The 22,613-nt window shown below is 38.8% G+C and overlaps 2 protein-coding genes across 2 annotated transcripts in view; both read right to left on the bottom strand.

The window, feature by feature from the left end:
• Nucleotides 1–1,238: 1,238 nt before the first annotated feature.
• LOC147839472 (uncharacterized) lies at nt 1,239–3,550 on the bottom strand. Its single transcript, XM_087298844.1, has one exon. The coding sequence runs from the start codon at nt 3,104–3,106 to the stop codon at nt 1,424–1,426; it is 1,683 nt and encodes a 560-aa protein (XP_087154970.1). The 5' UTR covers nt 3,107–3,550; the 3' UTR covers nt 1,239–1,423.
• Nucleotides 3,551–6,456: 2,906 nt separating this feature from the next.
• wdr26b (WD repeat domain 26b) overlaps nt 6,457–22,613 on the bottom strand; it is a 30,824-nt gene continuing 14,667 nt past the window's right edge. Inside the window, 8 exon segments of the mRNA NM_001202442.2 lie at nt 6,457–9,831; nt 11,804–11,998; nt 12,070–12,199; nt 15,195–15,273; nt 15,360–15,505; nt 17,276–17,395; nt 18,105–18,245; nt 22,449–22,587. Coding sequence (NP_001189371.2) covers nt 9,806–9,831; nt 11,804–11,998; nt 12,070–12,199; nt 15,195–15,273; nt 15,360–15,505; nt 17,276–17,395; nt 18,105–18,245; nt 22,449–22,587 — 976 coding nt within the window. The 3' untranslated portion in view covers nt 6,457–9,805.

Here is a 22,613-nt window from a genome sequence, read left to right as displayed (position 1 = left end):
TTGTGTTGCTTCTGCAGTACTGCATTTTGGTCAATAGGTGGAGTAATATCTGCAAATGCGCAGTTTCAAAACAACACAGGAAGTAAGAAGATTCAAACCACAACGATCACTCTCAGCTCGGCGCCATATTATGGGAATCAAAAGATGAAGATTACAGTACAAATTGAGAACGTGCACAAAGCTTTCCCCAATGTGGACACACAGGTGAGATTTTTTTTTTACTTTTTATGTATTTATACTGAGGCTGTGACAACATTTGAATCATAAATGTACTCTCTTGTAATACTAATTTGTGTTTGTGTGTAGTATTGCTATGAAATTGCCATGTTCCCTGTGTCTTTTCCACATTATAGACAGATAAATGTATAGTTTGTTTTGCATTCCTGTGAAATTTTATACTTGGTATATATTTACTCCCCCAAAATAAAGTTGCTAACGTTGGTAGTAATGAATAGTCACGTTAGAATAGTCTAAGCTTTTCACTCATCATAGCACACGTGCTGCTGATAATGTGACAATAAAAGTGATTTGATTTTTTATTTGATTTGATATTCTTTATTTTAAATGAGTGTCAAGCGGTTTGTCGAGTTTGAATGCCAGTTTTGATAACTTGCATAATATTTATTAAAATGTGGTGTTGGCACATTGTTATTTATTATTTAATTGTATTCAAGCCTGTTAACTTAAAAAAAAAAAATCTTGACAAGCATATGTGACACTTAAATAGGATGACATCTAGCATGATGACATATTTAATGTAAGCTTATTTGTTTGGTCATCTAACACGTTTAAATTTTTAAGTTTAGTAGTTTGCTATGTATATTATTATATTTTATTATTTTATATCTTTGCTCACTCGCATCTATTTTCTCCCACACAGGTTTACAGCTCAACCTCTAAAGTCCCATATCTGGCTGAGGAGACTGTGGATCATCCAGGTATTATGCCTTTAGATGCCTATACACACATTAAAATGATGTACAGTAAAAATTACTAGTAATTTTATCTACTAATTATTTAGTAAATTACTAATTGTCATTTCATGTTATTTAGAACATCACCAGTGGAAAAAAGGTGTGAATGCACCCTCAAAGCCCCTAAGTGAGGGAGTACATGGTAAGCTATTTTATTTTTTTAAACATTTTTGTATTTTCCTCTTAAACCAATTCCTCCTTTCTCCTTTGATCTGTTGGTAAATTTAAATTTTTTTACCTGACTTTTTTTAGGATGCTGGGCATGATGAAGCGCAAACCTTGATGTGCAACACCACCTTATGAATCTACACTAGTTACATTAACATTTAGCAGACTCTTTTGTCTAAAGTGACTTACAATTGAGGACACATTCAGCAAATCAACAAGAAAAGGCGATACACCCAAGATGTGCTAATTATACAAAAAAATTTAAGAATTAAGAATGCTTCTTAATGCGACTTGCGCGCCCAGTCGTCCAGCCAATCTAAGTTTTTGCCTTCTCCTCGGAAAGACCCCCGTCTAACGCCGTAGTCCAGCAGCAGCTCCTCCCCCATGGAGATGTCCCGAAGGGCGCGGAATAGAACGCACTCCCGTGGCCCCTGTGGCAGCGTTAGAAGCTTCACAAAGGGCCGCACGTTGTTGCGGTGCCAGGAGTGGTTCATAAGCCTTCCGAAGGTTTCCATGCCCGGGTGACAGGGGCAGGGCCAGGACTGGGCATCCAGGCAAAGGGTCCTCCCACCAAGCCCTTTAAAGAAATACATGTAGGAGGAGGAGACACGGGGGAGGGCCTCCCGTCTCCCTAAGCCCTCCTCGTGCGACAACTCCTCCCCATGGTAATCACAAATAATTTCTCCTTTTTTAAAGGGCATGGTGGTGACGACTCCTCCGCCTTTGTCCCCAACGGTCTGGATCTCCAGTCCTTTCCAAGACTGCTGGACCACCGACATGACCAGCTGCTGGTCACTGGTGACGGCGGACAGCGCCCTCGAGAGCTCCCACTCTGCCAGGATGCTGTCCACCGTCGGCACGCCGGTGGTCCATGCAGTCTCGGCCCTAATGGCACTCTGCACCCGGGCCAGGGAAGGCTTCCGGTCGCTGCACCGCTCAAGGAGATGGCGCGTCCGGATTCCGAGCTGCTCCCCCCTCCAGTGATGGTAATAGCCATGGTCGGTGAACCCGATCGCGGCTGCCTCCGCCCTACTAGGGGGCTTCCCACCCAAGCCTACCGGAAACTTGTCCTGAAAAGCCCCCCAATAACGAGGCTGAGGCAATGGAGGGGGCTGCAGGCCAGAGGTGGACGGCCTCTCCTCGCCAGGTGGAGCAGGCGGCTGAGACAGTGCAGCTGGAGGAGAAGCCGAAGCTGAAGCCAGAGGAGAAGACATAGCAGCGGTGGTAGCGGGCGGCGCAGGCTGCCTCTTGACGTACTTTGCTTTCAGGCGCAGGACGTCCTGGCTGGGGTTAGTGAGGGGGAGTCCTGACGCTCCCAGGAAGAAGCATCCCTTGTCCTCTGCCCCCGGAGCCCGAGCCCTAAGGCAGAGCGGCCGGATGTGCCTGTAATAGCATTCCAGCCACTCCTCCTCTTTCCGGCTCAGGCTCACGGTTTTCCCGGGAAGCGTCAGGATTACAGCCTCTCCCTCTGGCCGCCTGCCCAGCCACTCCTGCACCCTAAGCTCCCTGACGCTTCCAGGACCCAGACGGTGTAGCCACATTAGAGTAGCAACGCAGAAGCTGCGAAAATCCGTCTGGGTCCTGGGAGGCAGCTCGCACCGCTGGCCGAGGCGACGGGAGACCTCGGCCATATCCGCCTCCATAGTGGACGGACATGGACTTTTGCTGCCGCTGCTGAGTGTAATGGGCTGCTCCGCGACGAGAAAGCCGTTGGCCCCGAAGTACTCGGCCAAGGAGCCGCAGGTGGGGTCATCCTGTACAAGGCCCCGCACCTCCGCCAGGCCTACCACCCTCCCCTCTGTGACAAACCTGGCGCGCGACTCCAAGGCACGAGCCACCTCCTCCAGGACCAGGGCCTCCTCAGCGCCGCTCATGCAGACCTGCCTCAAGTGCCCTGAGAGGTCCTCCTGAACCGTCAGGCACTCGAGGCAGTGTACAGCAACGCTATGGTCAGTGTTGTCCATCGTCGTTTCGAAATAGTTACCTCAGGTCGACACGGTGGGCGGAGTCGTAAGCATATTTTTAAAATCATTTATTGTTTTCAATTTATTTCATACTTGTATTACTATTATTTTATTAGTATTAATGTTTTAACTTATTGTAATAAGTGAAGATACAGATAAAGACAGTATTTGGATTTTGACAATCATTTTATTGCTGGAAAATGTGTAAATCTGTAAAAATGCTATTGAATAAACTCAATGAAACGGAAAATGTTTTTTTTTATTTGGTTAAACATAACAATATCAATTTTAGAATAATTGAACCTAAATAACTACATTGATTAAAGCTAAATTATAAATGTTACATTGATTGAACTAAACAACATTACCTTTATGTAACTAACTTAAGTTCACTAAAATTAATATTCTTTCTTAAAGGTAACTTAACTCGGTTACGTGGAACCAGTGGACAAAAAAAAGTTAATTAACGCTAACATATCTTTTTTTGAGTGTATTGATAAATTTACATATGCAGTGTGTTTTTATTTATATATTATTGGTTGTTTTTATATTAATATTTCATTGTTTCCATTTAAGTGCAACACGGTGGCTCAGTGGTAAGCACTGTTGCCTCACAGCAAGAAGGTCATTAGTTCGAGTCCCAGCTGGGTCAGTTGGCATTTCTGTATGGAGTTTGCAAGCTCTCCCTGTGTTGGCGTGGGTTTCCTCTGGTTTCACCCAAAGACATGCACTTTAGGTGAATTGAATAAACAAAATTGTTTGTAGTGTATGTGTGTGAATGAATGTATGGATGTTTCCCAGAGATGAGTTGGAGCTGGAAGGGCATACGCTGTGTAAAACATATGCTGGGTAAGTTGGCAGTTCATTCCTCTGTGGTGACCCCAGATTAATAAAAGGACTAAGCCGAAGGAAAATGAATGAATGAATATATTTTTCCATTTTACTATTGCTCTTTTTGTTATGCAGTATCACGTTTTTTTGTTATGATTGTGTTATTTAAACACACAATAAAAATAATTTATTTTATAATTAATATCTTCAAATCAGATGGTTAAATTTGACTTAAATTTGTTTCCTAATTAAGAGTGAAAAGAGAGCATTGTAAATCTGTTTGCATTCATTCATTCATTTGCTTGTCGGCTTAGTCCCTTTAATAATCTGGGGTCGCCACAGCGGAATGAACCGCCAAAGCCAGAGGTATCTGTTTGCATATTTACACAAAATTATAATAAAAATGAATCTATTATTTAATAATATATTTGTAAAAAAAAAAAAGAAAATTAAAAAAACATTGAAACAGAATTTACAGAAAAAAAATTTATAATTATTTTAACTTTTACATTTTCTGTACCCTGAATTAATTACTTATTTTAACTTCTTTATGTACAAATCCAAGTGGTCATTGAAGAATCCTGTTTTCTCACTTTAAAACAGAAGTTGGTCACAACTCTTTCATTTTCCTTCGACTAAGTCCCTTATTTATCAAGGGTCACCACAGCGGAATGAACTGCCAACCCAGTACTGGGAAACACTTATACACTACGGCCAACTTAGCTTATTCAATTCACCTATAGCACATGTTTTTAGACTGTGAGGGTAACCCACGCCAACACGGGGAGAACATGCAAACTCCACACAGAAATACTGACCGAAGCGGGACTCGAACCAGCTACCTTCTTACTTTAATGTGACAGTGCTAACCATTGAGCCACCTGTATAACTATAAAATTTTATTTAATACAACAATCTGATGCTTTGTCTTCAATCAAATACTCTAAATCAGTGGTACTTAAACCTTTTACACCAATTAACATAATGACAAGTATTGAAATAAAGTACAGTAGTTGGCCAAATTAAGCATCTACAGCACTGCACAGTTCGAAAATTAGACAGTCATATACATATTTATACAATTTTTGATACACTTTTAAATATATATTGCATGTACATATGACATATTTGTAAAACGTTTTGAAAGCTAAACATTAACTTGTATGTAGATTGGTTGGGAACCAGTTTTTCTCAGAGGATGTCAAGCTGACAAAAAATGAATGAAAATAAAAATAGAGGGAAAATTAAAAAGCACTGCAGTGTTTGGGTGTTCAGTGTTTGTCTGGGATAACTCGTCTAACGAAATTATATTCCATACAAAATATGAAGCTGATCAGTCGGTTTTTGTCACGTGCCTCGCGGCATTCTGAAAAGTTAAGATGTTTTCAACTGGGGACGCCTGGAATACGCAAGCGCGTCGTGCTTCAGCTCATACTCATTTTGCTAGCCTGTGGGTTAAATCTTGGCACTCAAGTGACCATGATGTAACAGGAGAATTCGGTCATTTTTCAAAATAAAAGATTTTTCAAAATAAATGTTCATTCAGACTCAAATAATAAATAAAAGGAAAATAATTAATGATTTAATGTGCGGCCCGGTACCAACGGATCTTTAGACCAGGGGTTCCCAAATTTTTCAGCCCGCGACCCCCAAAATAACAATGCCAGTGACTCGCGACCCCCAATATCCTCTGAGGTGGTTATAAATACAGAAACCTTGCATGCAATGACGCAGACACACCAATTAAATTTGTGTCAGTGCTTAAAATGTGCCAGAAAGTATAACCTGATGTTATAAAATCAAAATGCATCTGACGCTACTGCTGCCTTTAATATAATGTAATTACCCCAGGGGTCGCAATCCAATAGAACTAGATCTAGATAAGATACTATAGTAACTATATAGTATATAGTAACTATAAACTACTATTTTTATTTTCAGTATAGTTATGGATAAAATATGTTAATTCTTATGGTTTAATAAAAATAAATAGATTTTTGGAAATCACCAGGCGACCCCCCTTCATTGTCCTGCGACCCCTCGGGGGGTCCCGACCCCCACTTTGAGAACCACTGCTCTAGACTGGTGCCGCTCTGTGGCCCAAGGGTTGGGAACTATTGCTCTAGCACGTATCTGCTCTGCAAGCACCACGCACCTCTTTCTCTGCGCCAATTAGATTGATTTTCAGCTGATGATGCGATGCACTAAAGTGAACGATGCACTAAAGTGAACATTGAACATACGATCAAAACACGAGCTTTGATCGTAGGCTTTAGAGAACATGCAATGCTGATCACATCGGTGTTATCGTACGCATCAACTGATTATTATTGTAATAATTTTTCTTTCACTACTCGGTAATTCCTCGGTGTACCACTAGAAGCCCGCGTACCAGTGGTACACGTACCACAGTTTGAAAACCACTGCTCTAAATAGTAAGTAAAATTCACATTTTAATAACTAGTCTCCATACACTAGTAAACCCCCAAAGTGCTTTTCAACCCATCCATAATGCTCGATAAGTTTCAAAACCCTGAATGCTTTATTGAAAATATGCATACATAACACATCTCCTACACAACAATACAAAACAGTACAATCACTTGTTGAAATAACACACTTAATGCAGATGGATGCCCTTCGCTCAGGAGCAGAGTTATCATGAGGGAAAACCTCTCGCACATCTGCAGTTCGCTGGAAAAAAAAAAAAAGAGACACGTTCTTGCATATGGTTAGTAGAGGACACAAACCCTTCATCACCATCATCATCATATGCATTAATATGTCCACTGCTGCAATTAAGCAGCCTTGTGTTTAGTTCTGTAAAACAATGAGGAGGAATAGCCGAAACAAACTGCTCTCGGATCAGCTAAATCAACAGCAAAGATGTGTCACAGTGCACAAGCGTCAGCCTGGTCCGAGCAGCGACCAAATATCGTCCAGATTTTCTTTTGTTGTTTTTGCTTATGGCACAAGATGGTCCTCAAGTAAACAGGCAAGAATTAAATGGAAACCAAAACAGGTAGATGCTTATGATCGATTGGATATCAAAATCTATTTACTTACACATTTTTAACAGCTATCAGAATGAAAGCGATCAATGAATGATAATTGCTTTTATAACGAAACGAATCTCGGACTTTGCAGGTTGGCAAATATGTCTTCAGTATTAAAGTGACCGATACTCTAAGGTTTAGAAAAGATTTGAGGATCTTTAAATCTGGATTTCTCTTTGAGTTTCCACCTGCGAGGCGAAGGCCGGGGCGTTTAGCACCATCTTATGTCTGCGGAAAGAAGCTGATAAAAATTGAAAAATAAAATTACGGTTAATGTACTTCTAAATTAAAAAAAAGAGTGCTAATAATGCTTAAATAAAAGATATTTTAAAAAAAGAGGAGACAATTTATCTGGTTATAGTTTAATATAATGATACAGAGATAAAGTCAAACAAAATAAAAAATATTGTAAACCAAAAAGAAAAAAAAAAACGTAACAAAATCTTTCATAAAAACAGGCAGAAAAGCATCTTTTCCAACATTTAATATCAGTCCATAGCAAATATTTCTCTCCAAAAAAAGGGGGACTGGAAAAAGATTGATATTTGGTGTAAACATCTCAGATCAGGGAACTTGACCGTGTTGGATGCGACTGAACTAATCGTGGATATGTTGTGCGATCTTAAAAGGTTTCTCTTAATGCTGGTATGGCTGCTGCAGGAAACATTATATCGGGGCTCTCAGCTCGAATGTTGCTGCATAGGTCATTTACACTCCACAAAAACGCCCAATATCTGATTGATTGACAGTGTCACAGTATCTCTCTGTTTAAAGCTGTCGGCACCTTTTCACACACGTTCTGAACGTGTATGTTGCCCTCAGGTTTCAATTTTAGTTTTTTTGTTGTACTAATATAACAAAGTGTCTCTCCTGAACGCACCTCTCTAAGGTAAGTGGTGAAAACAAGGAACTTTGCTAACAGCTTTCTTTAAAAGAAATGATACTAACCTAAACAATACAAAATGGTGCTCAAGTTTTGTTCCACAGATGAAGGTCTCGAGGGCTTCGATCTGATTTTGTTAAAATGATTCGTACAGCTAAACGAGGGACACACACTCGCGCTGGTGTGAAGACAGTGCCATGTGCGAAACCAATGCTTTAGGCACATTATAAACGTTCACACACGCAAGCTCGAATGCACACACCCAAGCTTGCACACACGCACGTACGCAAGCTTGCACGCACACACTCGAACACATGCAAGCTCGCATACACATACGGACACGCACGCAAGTTTGCACACAGACGCACGCACACATGTACGCATGCAAGGCCACTCACACACATACAAGCTCGCTCGCACACACACAAGCTCGTTCGCACACAATGTCCCACGCATGCACGCAAGTTCACACACACGTAGGCACGCAAGCTTGCAAGAACACATGTATACATGCATGCACACGTGTATGCACGCACGTATGCTGGCACACACACAAAAGTATGCTTGCACGCACATGCAGACAAGTAAGCTTGCACGAACACAATTATGCTAGTATGCACGTACGAACGCACACACGCTCACACATACACTCGCACGCACAAGTATGCCTGCACACACGCATATGTAAGCTCGCACGCATGCATAAGCAAGCTTGCAAGCACACACGTACAAGTATGCTCGCAAGCACGCATACGCAAGCTCGCGCACGCATACAAGTATGCTCGCATGCAGGTATGCTAACACGTACACTCGCACGCACACAAGTATGCTTGCACACACGTACGCTTGCACACATACACTCGCACACACGTAAGCTCCCACCCACACGAGTACGGTTGCGCACGCAAACACATACGCACGCACATATGCACGCTTGCACACACATACGCTCGCATGCACACAAGTACACTCACAGGCACGCTCGCACGCTCACATGCACGCACGTACGCTCACACGCATGCTTACGCTCACATGTACGCTCGCACGCACGCGCACACGTACGCTCGCACGCACGCACACGTACGCTCGCACACACGCGGACACGTACGCTCGCACGCACGCGGACACGTACGCTCGCACGCACGCGCACACGTACGCTCGCGCGCAAGCGCACACGTACGCTCGCGCGCAAGCGCACACGTACGCTCGCACGCAAGCGCACACGTACGCTCGCATGCAAGCGCACAAGTACGCTGGCATGCAAGCGCACTCGCATGCACACATATGCTCGCACGCACGCACACACATGTACGTTTGCACACACTTATGCACACGTACGCTTGCGCACACGTACGCTTTTGCACACGTACACTCACAAGCTCCCACACACACAAGCTCGGTTGCTCACACATACTTCGGTGGCCCAAGCAAATTAAGTTGAATCTTCAAACTCGGCCCCTACTGATGGGTGAAGGGGGTCCGGTTGAAAACAAAGTATTTGAGTTAAAAAACAAAAGAACAGAAAGAACTACAGCACTCCATCATCAACACTAAAGCCCAAGCTGATCAGCTGCTAAAGGAACCAAAGAGAGAATTGCTAGGACTAGTATATCTTTTAAAAAATAAGTGTTTCGTCCTCTGCCGCTGGAGGATTGAGTGTGAGTTTATAGACCCAGCCGGACCCCCGGGCGTCTCGTCTTCGGGGCTAATGAGAGGGTAATATTGAGGGAACGAGATCTGATCCGGGATCAGCGCCGGGTCTCTGCTTCTGCTGCCTCCAGACTCCTGAAAGCCAAGCTCTGAATCTCTTTCGGGTTTGTTTGCACTCGTGTGTCGTTGTGGAGGAGGACAATGCTGTAATCGTGTTTTCTCTCTGTTGGATTTCGCATGTTTTGTCGTAAGAAGAAGGCGTCCGTTGCAGGGCTGCCATCAACTGTCCATACTGCTGCAACTCTCTGAGGAAACAGAAGAGATTATTTTATTCAGTAAGGATGCACTTAATTGATCATTACAGCAGCTATGTTTCCATCCACCTATTTTGATGTGCATTTTGGATGTGCGCATAAAAAAATTGGTTGATGGAAACACCAAGATGCGCATACATTTTGAAAATGCACATAAAAAACGTGCGCATAAGTGAGTAGGATAAATTTTTATTCAATAAGGTGCACATAAACTACGATGGAAACACTTTTACCGAACAAATTCCAGTATGCGCATTAAGAAAAGGTCATGTGATTTTGTTTTAAGAGATGATGTGATGTGGTGTGTAAATGGAAAAACCAGGAGGCTGAGCACATTGTAAAACATCTGAAATGTTGTTGTGGTCATTCTATAACGCCCTAACTGGTTCAGTATTAGTGGTATTATAATATTAATAACCTCCAGAATTGTCAAGAGCATCTGTGCTTCACGTCTCATGCCACACCATCATGTGTTCACTGCTGTCAGGATTGTCTTCTGAAGCGCAAGTCATTTATTAAATGAAGAAAAGACTTGCTAAGTTTTTCCAACCGCGGCAAATTCAGTTTTTTACTGTTGATATTTGGCGCCAGATAATCAGGAAGTGGCGATTTGACTCGTTGAATGAAAACTCTGCTTTATTTGCACGCCTTTTATGCGATATTCCTGTTTTGTGCATAAAGTTTATTCGCATTTTTGGAAGGAAACATTCGCTTATTTCACGCGGCCACCATTTTAAAGAACCAAAGAGAGGCTGCGGTAAGAAGGAACCCGGATGTATAGGATCAGCACTGTAAACATGCCAGGGACTACAAACCTCTGGCTGTTGTAGAGATTTCAAAATTCAGAAATGGTGTAAACATCATTTTAATATCATTCAGTAGGTTTAATTTAAACAATTAAAAGCAATTTAGCATCAAACAACATCACAATCTCTGTTAGAGTAATATGCTCAAGTGTCCTGCTATGCTTCAGCTCAGGGCACCAGTTAAACACTGTGGGGACACTTTCCTGCTTCAGCCTATGTAACCAGGTGAGCGATAAAACACTGCAGTCTTCTGTAGCACACCCTCGTGTTGTCTGTAATAGATCTAAACATCATAGATCGCGGAAAAACACTCACAATCGCTAACAGACTACAAATCCGCTACAACTGCATACATGCAGTCGGCTCACACGTTCTAGATCCTGACTGATCACACTCGCACAGCTGAAGCTGCTCACAGACTGATTACTTGGACTATAAGTACTGTTAAAACACAAACACTGGCTGAGTCTTTTGTAACCAGAGGAAGTGACACTGACAACAGAGGTGCGGATCCACATGCAGGTTTAATAACAAGGTCAAGACAGCAATGGTCAACACACGGGCAAACAGCAGACTCAGCAACACAATGGATTCAGCGAGTGTTAAGATCATGCGTCTTCGTCAGGGAGAACGGCCTATTGAGGAATATGTGGAGGACTTCATCAAGGTATCGCATTTAACCCCTTTAGATAATTTATGTTATCTGTTTAGTGACACTACAACAAATTTCCTTTGTCTTGCTTTACCGTGTTTTTGACCCTCGCCTTGTTTTCATGTTTTATTCCTGTTTGCTGTCTGCCTCTGACTATCTGCCTGCCTTTTGATTACAATTCTGGATTGCCTGCATACTTCTGTTTGCCCGTGTTGACCATTGCTGGTCTGACCTTGCTATTAAACCTGCATGTGGATCCGCACCTCTGTTGTCAGTGTCACTTCCCCTGGTTACAGTATGCATCAAGCTGCTGAAGGGAGTTCGAAGCATCCTCCTTGCGCATACATGCAAAGCATAATGGGTAATTTTATAGACTATAAAATTCCATGATGTTTCAGAAATTCCATAACCTATGGGAACTCTGGAGATCAGAGAGCCCCACTTATGCTATGAACCAGTAAATCAGATCTCCAGCATGTTTTTATATTGAGGTGTGCATCTGTACCGGTGAGCCCATCCAGCTCTTGTGCGTCCAAGAAAGGTGCGGGTCCCCAGATGCGGACTGTGCCGTCGTCGGAAGCGCTGGCCATGAGACTGGGAATACATGGGTTCCAGCTGACGCAGTTCACTGTGCGCGTGTGTCCCGTCAACTCCACGATCGGCAGCTCGCTGCGCTTGTGCCAAATATATACCTTATGATCTGAGAGAGAGAGAGAGAACAAGACTGAGAAACACTCCTGAGAGAGAGAACAAGGACTGAATTGAAAGTACCTTCACTCCCGCTGGCAATGAAGTCCTCGTTGTGTCCGCCGAAGCAGGAGTGAATGGTGTAGAAACCCTGCGTCACACCCTGATACTTCCTGACCAACACACGGTCCTGCAGGTCCCAGAGATGAACGCCCTGAGAGAACACACACACACACACACACACACACACACACACACACACACACACACACACACACACAAACACAAACACACACAAACACACACACACACACACACACACACACACACACACACACACACACACAGGTTTATGTTATGAAGACAAATGAGATCTAGATAGTGTAAGACAAGAGAGATGTTTAGTGCGTTTAGAAAAAAAAAATGATATAACATAAAGAACAGGGTTATTGCAGAATCAAGGAGATACTACCATTGCTTTTATTAAAACATAAAATGAGTAGATATGTTCATAATTTTCATTTTAGCATACATTTGTGTAATTATGTTGTGTGTTTTTGCCATTTTTAATGTGTTTTTGTGTATGTCTTTAAATATAGAGCTTTTGCATATTTGGTTTAGGTATTTTAACATCTAATCTATTGAAATTATGTCCTTGGCAACTGGGTGGAATAAAATACATTTAATTTTATATGCATTTTACCTCTTTGTTTTGTGTTATAAATATTTTATGTTAATGCAGAAAGTAGTTTTTTGAACAAACAGTTTTACTTTTGTAAAAAACATTGCTGCGGTACAAAAAAACTAATAAATACATGCAACATGTATTTTTGCAATTTTGCATGTCTTTAAATATTTAGCTTTTATATAATTTTCATATGTTTGTTTAAGGCATTTTAACACATCAAATCAATTACAAATATTTTCTTGGCAACTGGTTAAAATTATAAATACTTCATCTGTATTTTTTCTGTGTTTTCATGGTAATGTATAAAGTAATTCATCTTTAATTAATTATTATTTTTTTAAGTAAAAACAGTTTTACTTTTAATAACTTGTGCTTACCCTGATAAACATAACATTGCTGCAGTACAATTAAGCACACAAATAATGTTAAACACATGCAACATACAACATTAAACCAAAAATATATATTTTTAAATAATTATTATAGAATTATATATAGAATAATCTCTTGAAATTATATTTTTTACTATTTAAAACATCATAATTCTAACTGATAGCGCAATTAATCATTAATCTTAATTTTATTAATAATTAATAAGATTTATAAATGATCAATTTTAATTACATGATTAATTATATATATTTTTAAATTTAAACAATATAAGATAATAAATAACACAGTTAACTGCTGCAGTAAATAAACATGTATTTTAGAACTCTGAAAAATATTTTTGGTCTTTTATCATTTAACTTTTTTTTCCTTTACAAAAACACAATTTTATATACAATTTAAATATAAATAAAATAATATTGCTGAAGAAATGTTGTTTAAAAAAACCATAATTTATTACAAATTCTTCATATTTATTTTTATTATTTATTATTTAACATTACAAATGTGTTAATAACAACAAGGTAATTTAAAAAATAATATAAAGGTCAGGGTTATAGCGGAATCAAGAAGATACTACCATAGCTTGTATTAAAACAAAATGAGTTATGAGATTTTTTTGTAAATCATTTTTGTTAATTTTTCCTAAATGTTTAGTACATTGGTTTCAACTTCAAGTCCTGGAGAGCCGCAGCTCTGCACAGTTTTACTCCAACCTTAATCAAACCGCTGATACAACAAATTATGGTGTTCATGATTACTAGAGGCTATTAAGCAGATGTGAATTAGAGGTGGCTGGAGCTAAACTGTGCAGAGCTGCAGACCCCCAGGAATTGAGTTTGAGACCACTGCTTTCGTGTGCTGTGTATTTTTGCAATTTTGTATGTGTTTTTACATGTCTGTAAATATATGCTTTTTATATCATTTTCATATATTTGATTTAGGTAATTTAGCTATAAATATCCATTGGCAACTGGTTGAAATTAAAAGATACTTTATCTGTTTTTTTTTTTATTGTTTTCATTTTAATGCACAAAGTAATAATTTTAACAAAAACAGTTTTACTTTTAATAACCTGTGCTTATTCTAATAAACTAGCATTGCTGCAATCCAATTACAGTGCTCAGCATAATTAAGTACAGCCCATTTTGAAAATGAATTTTCATCTATTTCTCAGTGAATATAGGCAATATATTTTGGTGTATTTGAACAAAACAGATTTATTAAACAGATTTATTTATTAAAATAATATTTTAGTTACCAAACATCTTTAGAAACGAAACAATTTCAACTAAATGTTTTATTTGTTTGCTTCTCTTGAATTTTCCTCTTTTTAAATTTATATTTAATATTTTTTTTATAACATATAAATTTGAGTGTTCTGGTTTTTTGACCGTTATCATAAGTTATTTTGTTAGATAAGCTCCAGATTTGGCTTCAGTACTGACCAATCTGATGTATATGCACAAATATAATAATGTAAAGCTTCCTATTTAAAATATTAATTTAAAAGAGAGATTTGTGAGACTTGTCCTTACATATGCTGAGCACTGTAAACAAATACAAATGTTGCTAAATACGTACAACATGATTTTTAAAAATAATTATTATAGAATATTATAGAATTATATGTAAAATAATCTCTAAAAATGATATTTTTTACTTCTTAAAACATCAAAAGTATAACTGATAACCTAATCAATCATTAATCTTAATTTTATTAATAATTAATAAGATAATTAATGATCAATCTTAGTTACATGATTAATAATTTAATTTGATTTAAAACTATTAAAAAGATAGCAATTTACAGTTAACTGCTGCAGTAAAATTAATATTCATTATAAGAAAAAAATCTGAAAAACATTATTATAAATTTTAACAATCATTTTTTTCTTTACAAAAATACACGATTTAAATACAATTTAAAATGCAAATAAAAAATATTGCTGCAATGAAATTATAATTTTAAAGAATATTGTTGAAAAAACTCATTTTTTATATTTATTTTTTTTAATAATGGTTAAAAACTAATATAATTGTGAAGAACATGAGTAAAAATGTCCTCATTTTACATTGCAAATGTTGAAATAATAACAATAATGTTAGTTTAAAACTCAAACTCACTTACCTGAGTTGCTACATTTAACAAAGCTAATCTTCCGTTCTTAGAAACGGTGAAAGACATTATAGGATGATCCTCCTGAACTCTGGATTACAAACAGAGAGACACGTGAAAGGTCACACAGTTTCCTCAACTCAAGTGTCAGATAACAGAGTTTGATCAGCTGCTTACATGTTTCTGTCTGTTAGGTCCTCAAAACTGTATCCGCGGATCCGCTGGTGTGTATCAGAGGCCAGGACTGTCCGTCCGTCGCCCATACACCACAGACACTGCACACGAACACCTTCCCACGACTCCAGCAGATTTCCATCAAGATCCTGTCCAAAAACAACCAATGCATCTTAACTAGAGGTGAACATTTACATGAAGTTACATGAACGATCGCCATTTAAATGAGCAGCTAAATGATTAATGTACACATACAATCAAAACTATTGATTTGTTAGCGAACACTGCTAGTTTTGTGGTGTTACATATTGTGCCTTTAATCACTAAATTGTACTGCTTTAAAGACATATTGACAATCAAGCGATTGTTTTTTAATTGTTTGCATCCCTAATCATTGACTAGCATGAAACCAGTATGTGTTGCTGATGCAGGGTATATACAGAAATCAGTGAGTGAAATTCAATACCTTTTAAGACCTTATTTAGACTCTTTTAACACATTTTAAGACCTCATTGCCACTTTAGGCTTTAAACAGTGACATTGGCAACATTTTAACAGTATACACTACTTGACAGAAGTCTTGTCGGCTATCCAAGTTTTAGAAACAACAAATAATGACTTGACTTCTAGTTGATCATTTGGTATCAGAAGTGGCTTATATGAAAGGCAAATGCCTCTAGATTACACTTATTTACCAAAATAAAATATGATTATGCCTTGGTTTTTAATGATTTAATTAGGACAGTGAGGTCCGACTTTGCTTGGACAAAAGTCTTGTCACTTAGCAGAAATAATGTCCTGTATAGAATCTAAAGTCATGCTGCAGTGGAGACAGAATTAATATTGTGTCTGACTCCCATGAGCTTGGAGGACTGCATCCATACATCTCTGCAATCACTCAAATCACTTATTAATAAAGTCATCTGGAATGACAAAGAAAGCGTTCTTGCAGGACTCATCAGAGTTCATCAGGATTCTTTGGATTCATCTTCAATGCCTCCCTCCTCCATCTTACTCCAGACATGCTCAATAATGTTCATGTCTGGTGACTGGGCTGGCCAATCCTGGAGCACCTTGATCTTCTTTGCTTTCAGGAACTTTGATGTGGAGGCTGAAGTATGAGGAGGAGCGCTATCCTGCTGGAGAATTTGCCCTCTCCTGTGGTTTGTAATGTAATGAGCAGCACAAATGTCTTGATACCTCAGGTTGTTGATGTTGCCATCCACTCTGCAGATCTCTCGCGCACCCCCATACTGAATGTAACCCCAAACCATGAATATTCCTTTACCAAACTTGACTGATTTCTGTGAGAATCTTGGGTCCATGTGAGTTCCAGTAGGTCTTCTGCAGTAGTTGTGATGATTGGGATGCAGCTCAACAGATGATTCATCTGAAAAATCGACCTTCTGCCACTTTTCCAAATGACCAACTAGAAATCAAGTTATTATTTGCTGCTCTTACAACTGAGATCAACATCAAGACTTCCGTCAGGTAGTGTATTTAATAAACTAATCCTAAACTAAAACACTATTCATAAACTGAATAGAAAAGAGCAGTAGGAATAGTAAACAAATCTCAATTAGGCAGAAGTTTATAGATTTTATAAACTACAAAGGATTACAATAATCGCAGATCAATTTGAATGCCATGTAAAATAGCATTTAAGACTTTTTAGTGATTTTGACATTTACATTTAGTCATTTATCAAACGCTTTTGTCCAAAGCAATTTAAAACTGAGGAGGCATTCAGCGATTCAACAAGACGAGTCTGTGCTCAGAGAATTTAGTGCTAGAGTAAAAAGGGAAAGGTTTTTTTTTTTTTTTTGAGAGAGAGAGAAAGAGAGAGTGTGTGTATTAACTTTTAATACTTTTTAAGACCATGCGGACATCCTGTGACGTAGTGTAAGCTCTATACTTACACACTGGTAAAACTGTCCTCTCTGTCCTCCTGTAACGAAGCGTTTGCCGTCAGGGTTCCAGGCGACGCTGGTCAGACTGTCCTCATGAGATTGGCTCATCTTTGTTCGCAGCTCTCCTGTCTGACCACCAGGAGAAGGAAGAGAGTCAGAGGTCAGAGACAAACTAATATTAATGACTTCATGACTAGTACATGTTCTTTTTAATAAAAGCATCTCAGAGACTATGATGAACACTGAGCAATATATTGATGATGGGTATAATTTTTTAAATTTAAAAGAACTCAAGCATACAGAATATTGTTGCAATACATAATAATAAAAAAATACAAAATAATTAGAATATTCCTTTAATAATTATTAATTATTCATCATTAGAAATCCTAAATCATTATAAAACTGACAGCAATTAACAATGTTAATCCTCTCACTGACATAAAATTACACAATACTCTCGAAATTATTTTTAAAATGTTGTCAATATCAAAATAATGACAATATTCTCAAAATAATTTGAAAATTTCAAAATCTAAAAAAACTCTTTTATAATTTTTAATCATTTAACTAATTCAAAAAAGAAAAAGCTTTTAAAAAGCTTAAATATTAAGTATTAATAATTATTAAATATTAACGAGTATATTTTAATATGCCTAAATAGTTAAATATGATTCATGTAAAATATAACAATCACTATTTATGACACATCATAATAAATACAAATATGACTTGAAGGCAGCACTCCACCACCCCAGAAATAAAATGCTAAAATATTCAGAAATTCACACTGACCAAAAAACAAAACAGGCCAGATTCAATCAGATGTGTTGTTTACCTGAACGTTCCAGAGCCAGAGCTCAGAGCAGTCGTCAGGACCGCAGGCGATTAGGTAAACATCATCAGGACTCCAGGCGAGATATGACACACCGTACGCGTGGCCCTCCAGAGTCCGTAAGAGCTTCAGTTGATGTGTGTCCTGTGCACAAACAACACATTCAATGCCTTTCTGTGTTCTTGTGTTGATATGTATGCATGCATGTATGTTTGTGACATGAGCTCTTGAAAACCAGAAATAATTCCTTGTATGTTTGCGCACACATGGCAAATAAAGCTCATTCTGATTCTACCAACAGACCATACCATTCACATTTATGGTTCTTTTCAGCTGAGCAGTTTGGTTCCGTAGAGTACAGCACACATTTATTTTCATTTCCATTTAAAAGCACCAACTTTAAAGTACCTTAAGACGACAGCACATTACCAGAATGGAGAAGTTAGACTCGCTGTAGAATCTTGACTGGTTACAGAAATCTGTCACTTGCAACAAGCCAACACTAAAAGCCCGCTTTTTAACCACACAGCTGAAACAGGACACTCTGATAATACAATGACTCAGACATATTGGGGCTGTTTACACCTGGTCACTTCATGTGTTTTTCTGATTGGATCAAAATATCCTTTTTTTGACGAGCACAATTTATTGTATAAATGCAGATTGCATACACCATACCTTAAAGGTCCCATGAAGTGCTTTGAAATATGCGTTTTTTTCCAATGTTTGACGTAATCTCAACTGAAAAAATGAAGAGAGGGTGGGACATAAAGTAGCTCCTCCCCTTTTACAAAAACAGCCAATAGCATGGTTTTTAATCACAGCTCTGCCAGTGACAGTGGTTGAGTTAAAAGGCATCAAATGAAAGCAAATGAGAGGCGGGGCATGTCAGATACAAGAGAGCGTTTGATTGGTTAAGATTCAATGAGACACTGAGTATGAGGTGACGTGATTTAAATCAATTTAGGTGGAAGTGACAAACTGCAAGCTTTAGATGTTTGTATCAGTTTTATATTTTCTAAATGTAAATTTTGGCACTGTTTGGAGCACACTAGCTTATAGATATCCTTAAAACTCACAGACTGAAACTAACATCTAAAAAAATATATTATTTTAATTTCATGGGACATTTAAAGGTTGAATTATAGCTCTGCATTAAGAGTGATCGCCGTAACCCATGGCGCATGCCTTGCACGTGGATTTATATCTCTGCGATCTGTGTGTTGCAATGGGGTTTCTATGTTCCTCTGTTAAGTTTCTTCATGGGTGTTTTGTTGAAAATGTGTGAAATGCTAACCTACTGTACAAGTTGCTAAAACTCACACTCATTCATGGAAGACAAGGTCGCAACAACTTTAATCAAAGTATACACAAAACAAAAGTCTCTATCTGGAGCTCGGACCAGACGTGCGCTTTTACAACAAACACACTGGAATCTCAGAAAACACTTGCTTCACATACATGACAAATATATCTAATATGTCTATATTTGTCTATATTATATATCTAATATTTATATTATACATCTAATATTTGCCTTGCCTTGCCTAAATCATTCTTGAAATCTGTACTTTTAAATCAACCAACTAGACTTGAAAATAAAAACTTTTGGGCTTTGCAATATGTATAAAATGAACGCGAGGTACAGTCCGCCCTGTCAAATGCACATCACATGACAACAACTACTCAAACACCCATTAACTTTTTAATTTCTGGAGTAGATTAGCCATCAAGAACAAGATGTGGATTACTTCATTAGATCAGCACGATCAGACGATCATTATCCAGAGAATGATAATGTGTAGAATGACCAAAATGAGGTTGAAGCCGTGATCTCGTTCCTTTCGAGTGTGCATTAGCTTGGATTTTGTTTGATGCAAACGTTTAGAAACAAACTTACGAGACAGTTGTTGTTTTGTTTTATTGGAGATTCCAAATATGTAATGTAATCGTAAGCTTGACAAACAGTTTGAGAATTTGATGTTTCCCCTTTCAGACAGAAGGCCTGAGCATACTGCCCGAGAGGCGTTTCAAAGATGGCGCCAAGTGAAATGACTTGCCTTAAAGCAGGGGTGTCCAAACTCGGTCCTGGAGGGCCAGTGTCCTGTATAGTTTAGCTCCAACTTCCCTCAACACACCTCCCTGGAAGTTTCTAGTATACTTTGAAAGAACTTGATTAGCTAGTTCAGGTGTGTTGAATCGGGGGTGGAACTAAAATATGCAGGACACTGGCCCTCCAGGACAGAGTTTGAACACCCTTGTCTTAAAAGGACTTTGGCCCCGTCCAAACGCAACACTGCTACTACAGCCTAGTAATCACAGCTTTTGTGCACCATGTTACCATGACGTGTAGTTAAAACATTATTAAGAGATGCACGTCAGGGTCTGTGTCAGGCTAACCCACCACTGGACCATCTGCAAGCCTTTAATGCAAAAGCATAAATATGCCTTAAAGGTCCCATAAAATTAAAGTAACATTTTTAAATGTTAGTATCAGAATTGTTTGTTTTTAGGATATCAAATAAGCTAGTGCACTCCAAAACAATGACAAAATTGGCGTTTATAACATATGAAACATGTAAAGCTTGTAGTTTGTCACTTCCGCCTTTTAACTATTGATTTCATTCACATCACCTCATACTTAAGTTTCTCATCAAATCTTCTGACCAATCAAAAGCTCTCTAGTGTTTGACATGCCCCGCCCCCTTCAAGATGCTTCACATTTGATACGCTTGAGCTTAACCACTCTCACGGGCAGAGCTGTGATAAAACAAAACGTTATTGGCTGTTTTTTTTTCCCGGAGGCGAGGGGCTAAACTATGTCCCACCCTCATTTCATGTTTAGATTACTTCAAACATCGAATAAAAATGCACATTTCACGGGACCTTAAACAGCTCATTCACATCAAATGCACCTTTGTTTCTAAAAACATGCAGTATGGCGATCAGGAATGGGTTTAAAAAAGGCGCAGCGTAGCATGAGATCGATGCAGCGCAATATTATGAATGTAATGTAATAACGACAATAACAAACGCATTCGAAATTGGAAAACAATAGTTTATAAGAACTTGATGTATCATACAAGTTAGGATATCTGGACAAGGCCACAATGAGCACCTCCTCATCCATAATATAACGGTAAATAAAACTGTTGTTATGTCAACTTTCCACTATGAACAGAAGCTCGAAACGGTTCCCCAGCCTCCCAAGCTCTTTTGATTGGTTCACTGCTTTTCGACCTGACTGACGAGCTTTGCTGCGTGTGAAAGTTGATTATCTTTTAACTTGAGATGGTGTCCAAAAAACATGGTGCTCACATGTGCCGCGCTTCAAAAGATGCAAGCTTTACATTGAAAAACAATAGAAAAGTAGTGACTGGAAAATAGGAAAAACGCATTCTGTGTGAACAGCCCCCTAACTCTTTCTGAATTTGATTAGAATGTAATAATGTGCAACTTTTGTAAAACTGCATTGGAATATACGCTATACAAATATACTTAAATTGAACACAGTAGCTTTCGGATCAGAGAAAACAGTGTCCAGGTGTAAACAGGCCCAATCTGACCAGGGACCAAATATGCTTCTCAAAAATGTCTAAGACGTAGCGTAAAAGTAGCCATTATGGCCCGTTTCCAATGAGTGGTATAGTACATTTTGGTTCAATACACTTTTATTTTATAAATATATTTATTATCTGTTTTTTGTCCTGTCTCTGTTATTCTGTTGCACTGTATAAGCTCTGTCACAAAAACAAATTCCTAGTATGTGCGAACATACCTGGCAATAAAGCTCTTTCAGATTCTGATTATGGTCGTTTCCACTGTCAAAAGGTACCTAAAGCGAACCGTATCGTACCACTTTTTGGGTACCCTTTTGGAAGGGTACCTAGCACAGCAAAAGGGTACTAAAAGATGGAGCAAACTGAATGCTATTGATTTACAGAGATACGTTTGGTACCCTTGGATACCATTGGTACCCTTTTGCAAGTGGAAACGCAAGCCTGTTCAAGGTGACCCGTACCGTACCACTCAGTGGAAACGGGCCATTAGTAGATGTTTTTTAACCCAGAAATTAAAAAAAAAAAAAAACATATTTTAGAGCAGTAAATCACAATATCGTGCAACCGTGATATTTTTATCCAAGGTTATCATACCATCAGAATCTAATACCGGCTCATGCCAAGTGCTAAAGAAGCCTCAACCTCTTTTAAACCAATCCCGTCAGGAAAAAAAAGTCTGAAATTCAGATCTCCATTAGTGGTCAACCCTCTCCAGATGCTCAATGGGACAGAGCCATGTTTTGCTGTATGTACACACATATAGATACGACAGACATCCTTCACTCACCGGCTCCACTTGCCAGATTATCACAGTGGTGTCCTTGGAGCCGGTGGCGAGTTTAGTGCCGTCGTTGGAGAACTTGCAGAACCAGACTTCATTGCAGTGCTCTGTGAGGATCTGCTGCGTGTAGCAGGGAAACTGTTTCCTGCAAACACAAACGCAGACGTGTGA

The sequence above is a fragment of the Danio rerio genome, chromosome 20 (genome assembly GCF_052040795.2).
Source record: "Danio rerio strain M-AB ecotype USA chromosome 20, GRCz13ab, whole genome shotgun sequence".
Taxonomy (NCBI): Eukaryota; Metazoa; Chordata; class Actinopteri; order Cypriniformes; family Danionidae; genus Danio; species Danio rerio.
Note: the sequence above shows the minus strand (reverse complement) of the source record. Positions and strands in the feature narration are given on the sequence as shown.